Raw genomic sequence first — 11,498 nt, forward strand, 5'->3', positions numbered from 1 at the left:
ACTATTTGCTGTTATGGAACCTTAAATATTAATTTTAAATAATTTAATCAGCCTGGCTGATTATTTGGAAAGCTGCCAATCTTGTTGGCAATAGCACTTCTCAGAAGATCCCTGGGTTTGCAACACCACTAGCATGAGAAATAAAGAAATAGTGGACTAGTTGGGGGGGAAAAAAACAAAACAAACAAACTGACTTTTCTTTATGAATTCATTAATACTTTGCACACCCACAACAGAAAAAACTGAAGTATATTGGCTGAAACATTAATGTTCCTGTATGTGGGAGTGTACAAAATAATAATAAACAAACAAAAAAACAACAATAGTTCCTTTTTTAAAGCATGATTCACCTTTAATAAAGAATGCACATAAAGCTACACATGTGTACATTCCCCTTTGACTACAGCAATTTCCTGTATATTGCACTTTAATGATGTAATGTGCTGTTACTGGTACAGGTAAGAACAAGACAAAGACACACTAAGGCAGACAGTTGATAGTTTAAAAAATAATAATAAAAATTTAAAAAGAAAAGAAAAAAAAATGAGGAGGCTTCTCACCATCACACGGCCAGTTCCTGGAAAAAACAAAACAAAACAAAAACAGGAAGTTTGTCTCTTTGCACACACACACAAAAAAACCTGGTATAATCTGAGATTATACACTCACACATTTGCTGAGAAATCTTAGAAAGACTGAGGAATTTACTGAGGTTAAAATTGGATATATACAAGCAAGAAAACCCTCAGGAAAAAGGGGTAAGGAACCATAACACTTCACTTTGCATGGCTCGATGAACCTTGGACCATCTGCCTGCAGCATAAGTCTCAATTAAATAATAACCTTAATACTTGATACATGATTTTAGCCTACAGTGACAATGACATCTAGCCATGGTTATTTAGAAGAACACGTGTGCGAATGAGGTGATAACTGGATCGGGAACAGACTGACAGATGCTCGTTCACCCTGCTACAAATGCAAAGTGAAGTAGTTCCTTGACAAATAAGATTTTTTTAGAGTTGATTCTTGTGCATTTCTGACTTTATCACTAAAAATAATCCTCATTCACCAATTCAACATCCATTTTTTAAACCTACAACAGCCTTCATAATATGCATTTGTAGATATAAAGTGCAAAACTAGTAAGAATAGGACGTGAATAACATGAGCATGTTTTCTGTATAAATTGTACTTTGAGGATTTGTGCAAAAATGTTGCTTGTCACATTTTAACAGACAATTACAGTCAGAAAATTTAAATATCACTGTTGTTTAAGGACAAACCTTTTATGGTAAGCAAGCTGCTTTACATAAAGAGAGCAGCAACAGTGTCAACAGACACAAATGCACACACATTAAGTATTGATGTAGCTGCCATAAGAGGTCCATACTGGTTTGTTATGTTGTCTGAGTCATTAGCAAGAACTGAAACAAATGAGGGCAGTAGTAGTTTGAAAAGGAGGGAAAAAAAGACTAACGTGGAATAACTAATAAAAATTCACAGTTTAAACACATACAATACTCGTTTGTGTGCCATCATTGATACGAGGTTTGCTGATTAGTAAATAGACTTTAAAACACTAACGGTTGTTAAATAATTACAACATAGCACAAAAAAATAAATTAAATAAAAAACCAATGTACAATCAAGCTGTCCAACATTATAAAGGTTGAGTTTAAATGTTGTCACTGGAAAAATTGTAGCATACTCTAAATGATAATTATGTCTAGAGACATTTGTGCTGTGTGTAACTGAAGCCCTTGATCAATAAAACTTGGGGTAGTTAGTGCTACTATTACCGTTTACGCTTCGTTAAAGTATCCGCTCTTCTATTTTCCAAATGGTACAAATGTTTGAAAAAAAAATCCTTTTCAGTTTATGTATTAAACACATCTCAGACAACTACAAGTGTAATTTATAACTTTAGTTCATAAATTCAGAATAACTCAAAATAAAGACCCTTCATGTGGAATAAATATGAACGAACCCTCTGAAGCTACAGAGTAATACCCAAATAACAGTACTGTGGCTTTTTAGGTCAATTTCTTCATATGAACATATAAACACGCACACACACTCACGCACACAAAACGATCACACCTTGTGTTGACTCAACAGTCGGCAGAAAGAGCACATGGAATAAATCTTCACAGTCGTAGGTCTTCTGCTTAGCGCTGTGTGATATTTTGTGGAAGTATAATTGGTGTGCAAGCAATCCCAGCAAAGGATTCTGGAAAATGCAAATCCCTCTCCCACTCATCTGTCTCTGTGTTGTACACCTGAACGATACTTGTGACATTGTTCAGGTGCCAGTTGTAACCTCCGACGATGTAAATCTTCCCGTCTAGAAGGCAGCAGCCCGCTTCAGACTGGCCGGCCCTCATAGGACTGGCTGTGGTCCACTGGTCGTTCTCTGGGATGTAATACTCGACTGCTAGCACATCAAAACAACGGTCAACATGGTCCATGCGGCCGCCCAGGGCGTATACCCGATCCCTGGTGCTGATCATGGTGTGCAGCACTCTGGGTTCATTCATGGGAGCTCTGAAGTCCCATTGGTCTGTCGCCGGATCGTAGCAGTGAAGAGTTTTCTTGTCATCCAATGAGACGCCGTATCCTCCTGAGATATACAGCTTCTCTTGACAGGAAGTCCCCGCATGACCCCAAATCCGGCGTTTTAATGGTTCCACATATGACCACTCATTCTTCTTTGGGCAGTAACACTCTACAGATGACAGGCTGCCAGATCGATTGCGCCCTCCAGTGGCGTACAGCAGTCCATTCAGCACATTTAGCTGAAACTGGATACGAGCCTCCTGCATGAGTGGAATGCGCAGCCATTGGTTCAGATGTGGATCGTAGCGGAAACAGCTGTCCACCGCCCCCTCGCCACTACGATACTGTAAGTGCTGTCCGCCGACGACGTAGACAAAGTTGTCTAGTACGGCAACACAAGCATGGCTGCACCCCGTCTCCATCTCCGTAAGCTCTTTGAACTGACGGGATGCGACATCTGGAAGATAGTACACCTTTGTGGTGACTGTGCGATCGTTGTCGGTGTAGGGCGTCCCACCAAAGGTGATGAGTGACATGATGTCAGAGCGAATGAGTGTCCGTGAGGACTGCATTTCATGCTGTCGGAAGGGAAGGATCTGGTAATTGAAGGCCTCGAGGAGATACTGGCGACACTGAACATCCTCCACCATGATGTCCACTCTCTGAATGCTGTCCACCAACTCTGAAGAGCGCATGAGGGGGAACCGCACGTGGCAGAGGACGCTGCTGGCTTGAGCCCGGCGAGACTCGTCGTACTGGAGCCACCTGATGGCGGCGTGGAAGAGGTTGATCTCACTGCAGTTCTTCAGTTTGTTGCTTTGAAGGAAGAAGGTGAGGCGCTCCATGGGAATGTGCAGGAAATCATCCTCCTCTGCAATCTGGAGGAAGTGGCAAAAGGTGAAGGCATCCACCGACTCCTTCAAGGAGGACAAGCTGAACGTGGTGGCCATCTGGCCGATGTGCAGGCAGGTCTCAACGCTCATCGCTGACTTGAGGAACTCCTCGCAGAGCTCCACGACAGGAACCATTTGGAGGAAGACAGCAGCTCCGAGGACATCCTGAATGCAGTCCAAGTCTAAAGTGACTTCTGCACTGTAGGCAAAGTCGATGATGTGTTTCAGCCCACGGGCAGACAAACCCTTCAGCTCAATGGTATCTTGGTTCGACTCCCTCATGCCTCCCGTGAACATAGCTCTGAAACACAAGGACGTGTAAGTAAACTACGTGATATTTTACGGTCCCTTGGAATTCAAAACTGCATACATTTACTTTACTGTTGAATGGCAATGGAGTCAGAGTCATTGCTCTACGTAAAATAAAATGAATAAATAAATTAAAAAAGGCCCTTTTTTTCTTGAGTTGTTCATTGTTTCAGGTCTGGTGCAGATGAACCAAAAACTAGTGTGCAAAGCAGTAAGCTTACCTTTTCCTGCATTTTTATGTTATTGTACAATTATCTAAATATTAAAATGTTTTAATATGTTTTAAAACTTTCTCAATTTCTGCTTCTCTAATATACGATATCGTTATATCATTTGGCAAATATGAATTCACTGACATACAGGAGACTGAGAATGTATTTTTACATTACCGAGATGTGTATTTAACTTTAAATGGATGTAACTGTTTTTTTTCCCTCCATTCCAGCTAAAAGCTTCCAGTTATGAATGCAAATTGGGCAGTGTGAAGTCTCATGCCTTAGACTAACCTGAAGTAATCACTACAGGCGGCCAGCACTGCTTTATGGACCTGGAAGCGCTCCTCGTTGATGGCCAGCACGACGTCAAGTAGCTGGCCCTGAGCCCGTAACACAGACAAGCCCTGAAGGAGGGTGGAACTGTGGCTCGGGGCTGAGAAAGTACAGCGAAGGGTGCTATTCTTGTTTGCCATACTGTAAAGAGAAAAAGGCCTCAAGTCACTCAAGTGATTGTTCCTTTTTTCACATCTCCCCTGATCTTAGTTTCTGTACTCAGCTTAATTTTTCAGTTACTAAAAGCTATTACCGCCTTTTCAAACATGCTGCATAGTCCAAGAGATCAATAAGTTGCGTCTGGTGAAAGCATTGCTGTGATGAAAATTTAATCTAATCTGCTAGAGTCGGCCAGGGAGAAATGCATTCTGTTCGGTGTCTTTGCATTAGCGAGAATGTGTCTGTACACTGGAGTCATGGTGAGGGGAAGAGATAGATTTCAGTTTTTTATGTCTAGCAGTAAAGTGCACAGCACTATCTGCCACAATTACAGTGGCTTACTGAGAGCAAGTAAGTATATCTGGTGGACACACCATCATAGGTACATGAAAAAGCATCACTTTGTCAGCACTCAAGGAAAAGGAAGTTCTCCCTGACATCACTGCAAACACATTTATTCAAAGTACATATATAACCTCAGACGAGCGACAAGCTTACATACGTTTTTGCTTGCACTTTTCCCCCCTGATATGCTTCATTTAACAAGATTCAAAAATGGCATCCAAGCACAGCAAGAAGGTTAAAAATGACCAAATGGGGCTAAATGGGAACGATAGGAGTTTTTCAAATCCAACAATTATCCTATATTAAGTCAAAAAATTAAAATTGAGCCAAAGACAAGTGATGAGGTTCAACCTGACAACCAGCTCAACAACCCCACCCCTCCATTAGAGTGGACACAATGATCCAGGCCTTCTCTTCCAACATCAGTGTTTTGTTCAGAAATCAGTTTTCTTGCCCTAATAGGAGAAATTATAATCACCCTGGTGTAAATAAAATCTGTTCAATCCTAAAAAAGTAATTGAGAACTGAGAACTGTGTGTATAAAAATAACCAGTCTTGCAATTTTCATACCCCAGTATTGATCTCGAATATCAAGTGATGCTGATACGATCAAAAAGATTCGTTCCTCTGACTCTCACCTTTATTTTGTCAAAAGCTAACAAATACAATGTAGCCCAAATAGACATTTTCTTGCTTTGGAGGTTGTATTAGCTCATCTCACAAGAGCCAACAAAATAATTTAGAGAATGCAAACGCTGCTGGTTGGTACTGGTAAAAAAATAAAACGGCAAAAAAGTGCAGGTCTGGAATAAACAGCTTAAAACAGTGCGAGGATCCCTGCAGTAGTTGTATGACTGATCCTGTGTATGTGCATGGGAAAATTAATTCCTGACAAATTTCCTATTTGTTTGTAGAAAAGCTCGAGTACCTGGGTATCTGCTGAGCAAATAATATTCATCTCTGTCTGTGCATGTCAAAATAAAAGGAAAACAAAGTGGAAACTGCGCACATGCGCGCACACAAAACAGGTGAAGGGAAGAAAACGGAGAGTCTTCTTTTATATATCTGGACTAACGTGGTTGTTTGCCCGCGTAAAATAATAAAAAATGCAAACGTGTTCCATTTAGCTTTGGCAGTGTTACTCTTAATACTTAATGATGGCGTGTCCTACGGTTATCACGTTGACGTAATTAAGTGCACCTGCATGTCTCCAGTGGGGAAACCTCCTCATTAAAATAAACGAAATGCTTACGGTCTGCATTATGTTTTTGTTTTGTTTTTTTAAATATCAGAATTTTTAAAAACATGCCTAATCTGATTTTGAAGAAGATATTTGAGCCATAACAAAACAGAAACAGACTTTCCGCGGATGTGCTCGCAGTTTTGTGGTGACATTTAAAGCAAACTAGCATCGCTTCAAAGTTGTGACCTATTTATTAGTCTATCATAAAAATTATTAATAAAACTGTTAAAATATAGCAGGTTGTGTTACGGTTGTCTAGCCTCCATTCTGAACTTCTTTTTTCTTTGCTGTATCGATAAAAAGGAGCAGGTAGTCTTGGTGCCTGGAGGCCCGGACACCGCCTCGGTGTTTCCTTGATTTACGCCGCGGCGCTTCGAACCGTTCTGACGGACTCGGATCGAGCTCGAGTCCCGGAGCCGTGGGAACTCCCATCAGGGAAACACCGGACACCCAAGACAACACCGTGGACTCCCCACGCCCTCACCCACCTGTTCTGCGTATCTTTTGGAGCAAATTCCCCACCATCTGACTCCGCCATCTTCTAGCACATAGCAACACGCATAGGGCATTTTCAGCAGAGTTAACAGGATGCCAATGGCACGACTGGCCCGGTCATGGCTTCACAAGTCTGAATAAAGTCGATTGTTCCAGGATGGATGGTAAACAGCTGCCTGTCTGTAGTCCTGTGCCGAACACGGTGGTGACCTCACCTACCGGCTGCTTGCTGTACCTCCTTCCTTTGTGCCGACCACTAGAGGGCGCCACAGTCACGTGCACAGGTGTTTCAGTTGAGATGTCCCGTGTGAAGCATTGATCCTATAGGAGACAAAACTAGATTGTAACAGTAAATATCCATAAAATGTGTCTGTCATTCTATTCATACGGTAGGCCTGTATTAAAGTAGCACTTCTTGGTTGCCAGTTAAGTCTATATGTGTAAAATGTTGCGAATATTAAAAAAAAGTATCAATTGCAAAGCCTGTATGTAAACAATACAATAGTATATGAGCTGGGGCCTCCTTTATCAGATTTTTCTGTGCAGTAAATGTGATAGGACTGGAATGCAGAGAGACCAGTTCTGCACACAGACTGTGCTAATATGCAGAGAATGTGGTTTGACATTGTTGAGTTGAAATGAATGAGGCTTTCCAGTGAAAAAGTCTAGCTCATTAAAATGATGTCAAAGCAAAAGACTGTAACTTGTCTAAGACCATATGAAACTAATTCAAGTCATTTTTATTTATATAGCGCCAAATCACACCACAAGGCACTTTATATGATAAGGTAAAGACCCTACAATAATACAGAGAAAACCTGAACTTTCAGAAAGCAAGGCAGCAGTGGGAAAGAAAAACTCCCTTTCAACAGGAAGAAACATCCAGCGTAACCAGGCTCAGAACATCTTTGCTCATGCAGTCATCAGAGTTTGAGTCTGTGTGTGTGTGAATGTTAGACAAGGTGCTTAAACACTTTTTTCTATCTAAAATTCAAATGTGTTCTCTGGAGTGACAAATCACAATTCACCATCTGGCAATCCGATGGATGAGTCTGGGTTTGGCAAGGAGAACTGTACCAAGTGTAAAGTTTGGTGGAGGGGGGGATTATGGTGTACAGTTGTCTTTCACGAGGTGGGCTCAGCTCCTTAGTTCCAGTGAGAAGAACTCTTAATACTTCAGCATACCAAGACATTTTTACACCAAGCTTGTGGGAACAGTTTGGGCATGGCCCCTTCTGGATTAGAACATGACTGTGCACGAGCGCACAAAGCAAGGTCCATAAAGATGTAGAACTCAATTGGCCTGCACAGAGTCCTGACCTCAACCTGAGAGAACGCAGCCTGGTCATCCAGCATCAGTCTGACCTCACAAATGTGTTTCTGGAAGAATGGTCCAAAAATTCCCATAAATACTCCTAAACCTTGTGGAAAACCTTCCCAGAAGAGCTGAAGATGTTATATCTGCAAAGGTTGGGCTAACATCATATTAAACCCTATAGACTAACAATGGCATGTCACTCAAGTCCATATGTGTGTGAAAGCAGAGGAGTGAATGCTTGTGTGCACAAGAACAAGTGCAGAGGTATTGGATGCCTGACGTCACCAAAGCAAAAACTGACTGAACCTGCAACATCAAATGTAAGAATAGTTGTGTTGATAAAAACTGAAACTTCAGTTAAACTATGAGCATGACTGTACTTTATTTATACATACACTATGGTATCCTGTGATAGTATTTTAACCACAGGCATTGCTTATCAGATGGCTTTTTTTCTTACCACAGAGATTAAAATCTTCTGCTCTGACCAGACGATTTTAATCTCTGTGGTAAGAAATGAACACACAACAGAACAGAGTGATCATCTTGCTTCTTTTATTCTTAAAATCTGAAGTAGGAAAATCCTTTCTTCTTCCAGTTCTGGGAATGCAAATTGCAGCAGGGTGGGAAACGCAAGTAGGTTGTCATCACTTTTTGAGAATTAAACAGGACACGCTCTACTCTGAACAATGTAACTTTCGATCTGAATGCCACAGAAGTCTCTTTAGTAATGAGTAATGTGGTTTTTGATGAGCTGCCTTTTTTAAGGTCACTGGGTTTTCTTTTTTGCGACCACTTCCTGTCATACCATTACCTCTCAACAGGCTCACATTTGTACTGCTCAGCGATCATAAACACAGCTTCTCTGTCTTTCCTGTTAGATTACACTGGCCAACAGGGGCGGAGCATGGGGGTGGCTTACTGGGCTTAAGCCCGGGTTGTTTTGTCAGAAGCCCGGGGTCTTTTGGAGTGTAATTTTTTCATAGTTAGATGTCTGGCTGACAACTGTATAAAACAAAAAGTACACACAATATTCGAAGCACATAGTGCACACTGTGGGAATTTACGACTGTGCGTGAATCCCCCCTGATATTGGTATGATCCGAGCTCAGGCACTAAGAGACTGAGCGAGGGGGCGGGGCAGCTGCCGCCTGTGTGTGCGCTGTTGGAGAAACGGAGCTAGCCATACTAAGGAGAGCTTAAGTTTGAGCAGGTACCAAAGCAAATCATTCATACCGTACAAATAATGTAAATATGACGGTGAATCACGAAAGATTGATATCAAACTGATCACTTGACCAATATTACGTTACTTGCTCTTCAGGTGAATCAACAAATGGCGAAATGAAAAGCCGAACAAATGCTATTTTTTTAGAGAGTCTTAGCTTACATGTGTTTATTTCATATTTTCAGTTCTTACCCTCCCCGACTAAATCGGTTTCAGTTATGTACTGAAATATAAGAATGGACATTAGAGGGTTCTTTCAAAGAAAAAACTCAGGTAAATGTTATTTTATATATTATGCTTTGTATGTTGTTCAGTATATTTCTATGCAAAACAAGAGGGATTTCAGTACATAGCAGGATATTTACATACACTTTAGGGAGAAAACATAAAACATTTTTACTGTACAACATCAATTTAGAGTAAACTTTTGTTTTAGATAAATATTGAAATATCTTTTGAATTAGTTAAATGTCAGAATAAAGAGAGACAGAGCTGTCTATTTTTTATCACTTTGATCAAATTTAGGAGTACATATACACTAAGTTTGTTAATTAATAAGAAAACTCCAGACGATTCCATTCTGAGCTGAAGAAGCTTCTGATAGGTTAGTAGAGTCCATGTGAGTAAATTGGTGGCACAGCTGTGGATGCATATAAGGCAAAACACAGAGCCTGTTTCTTTGAAATGGGAAAATTAAGAGATGTCAACCAAAACACGAGGAAAAGAATTGTGGAGCTCCATAAGTGTGGCTCAAGTTTGAATACAATTTGGTGCCATTTGCAATTAAGAAATACAGATAGTTTCTCTCTTTACTCTTAAAGTTAACAAACATGTTTTTTATATTTATCAATCTAAAAAAAATAAACATTTAGTCTGATTTGATCTTACAATTAAAAAAGTGTTTGTGTTTTGATCTGAAGAGTTTGTAAATATCTGGTTTCAACTGTATATTTGATGATTGTCAGCACAAAGAGGGAGAGAGAGGGAGAGAGAGGAACAGAGAGGGAGATGGAGAATGAGGACAGAACAGAGATGAACAAGAGCAGGTGAGACACACATGTTAGTCAAATGGTTGTTTACCAAAAGTATCACCATATCATAGGTCCTCATGTATCTCATACCTAGTGTTTCTTTTTAGGTTTGTTATTTTTCAAATTCTATATTTATTAAGTTCTGCAGGCTTGTTTGCACAACAAGGCTAAATAATTATATAAACTTTTCTCAATCTAAATAGTGGACTTTGGTAGAATTAAAAAAATAAGTGTAGTGCAGGTCTATGATGATTTTTAGTGCTACTATCATCTAGTTCTGATTGTGGCTCTGTCTTTGTTAAATCCTAAGTAGTCCTGATTTTGAACTGTTGTAGCCCTGTTTTAATTCCGGATCAGTTTTGGGTCTGGTTGAATTGGGGTTTAGTCCTCGTGTCTTGATACAGCCCCGACTTTATTCTGCCTTGCTGCTTAATTAAAAAACTAGTTTAAGGTGTCCTGCACATGTGATATATATTTTTCCCTATATGAAGTCATTCTTTTTTGAACAAAACTCAAAACAGAGCCTATTAATCTTTCAGTCATTTCTAACCCCCCCCCCCCCAAAAAAAAAAAAAAAATCCCCCTTTAGGGCTAAGCCCCAGGTGTTTCAAATGTCTGGCTCCGCCTCTGCTGGCCAACATGAGTTGTTTTTGTTTTATTTTCTTGTCATTGCAAAAACATACTGCAAAAAGTGAATTAACTTTTGCTTTGAATAATAATAATACAAATCTGCTTTCTTTCACAGCAAGTGTATGATGGATAATTAAAGTCAGCACTTAAAGCAAATTGCAACTGACTGAATTATCCTTTGGTAGCTTGTGTCTGACAGTTTCACGTTGTTGCCTCAAGATAACGGCAATGAACTAAAACCACTGAGGCAAATTTGCTTTTTAGAAAGTTTGAAAAAGTCAAACAAGTATTAACAAAGATTTCTTTATTCCACAAATAAAAACAAACAAACATTTATTGACACTGTAAAGTGATAAAGTATGAGAATGTTTAACCCTCCTTCTTTCATGTACTGGCCTCCTTACAGTGGGGGGCACTAATTATTTGATCCCTTGCTGAATTTGCACATGTCGTCCCTTACAAAGAAAATAATTAAAGTCTCTCATTTCTATGGAAGTTTCATTTTAGTGTAGAAAGGTGAAAAAAAAAACACATTACATGAACGTTATAAATTCATTTGTACGTCATTGAGTGAAGTAAGTATTTGATACTGTGACGGAGGTGTGGTCCCTGGCTTAGCTGCAGGGGAGGAGTGGTGCAGTGAGCTCAACGGGGCGGTGCTGGGGAGGCAGGTGAGAGCACAGCTGGTGGCTTTTGGACTGATGACAGTCTTTTTCCCTTTTTAGTGAGGTGGAAGACCA

At 40.2% G+C, this 11,498-nt stretch overlaps 1 protein-coding gene across 2 annotated transcripts; it reads right to left on the bottom strand.

Annotated features, from left to right (window-relative positions):
• Nucleotides 1-345: 345 nt before the first annotated feature.
• Nucleotides 346-6,766, bottom strand: klhl26 (kelch-like family member 26). 2 transcript variants are annotated; one of them, XM_080882532.1, is made up of 3 exons: nucleotides 6,545-6,766; nucleotides 4,268-4,450; nucleotides 346-3,753 (listed from the first exon to the last, which is right to left on the bottom strand). In XM_080882532.1, the coding sequence occupies exons 1-3, from the start codon at nucleotides 6,592-6,594 to the stop codon at nucleotides 2,172-2,174; spliced, it is 1,815 nt and encodes a 604-aa protein (XP_080738658.1). In that variant the 5' UTR covers nucleotides 6,595-6,766; the 3' UTR covers nucleotides 346-2,171. The 2 variants fall into 2 exon arrangements, with proteins under 2 accessions (XP_080738658.1, XP_080738659.1); XM_080882533.1 differs by lacking the exon at nucleotides 4,268-4,450.
• Between the last annotated feature and the right edge of the window lie 4,732 nt (nucleotides 6,767-11,498).

The sequence above is a fragment of the Rhamphochromis sp. 'chilingali' genome (assembly GCF_963969265.1).
Source record: "Rhamphochromis sp. 'chilingali' genome assembly, chromosome: 5".
Taxonomy (NCBI): Eukaryota; Metazoa; Chordata; class Actinopteri; order Cichliformes; family Cichlidae; genus Rhamphochromis; species Rhamphochromis sp. 'chilingali'.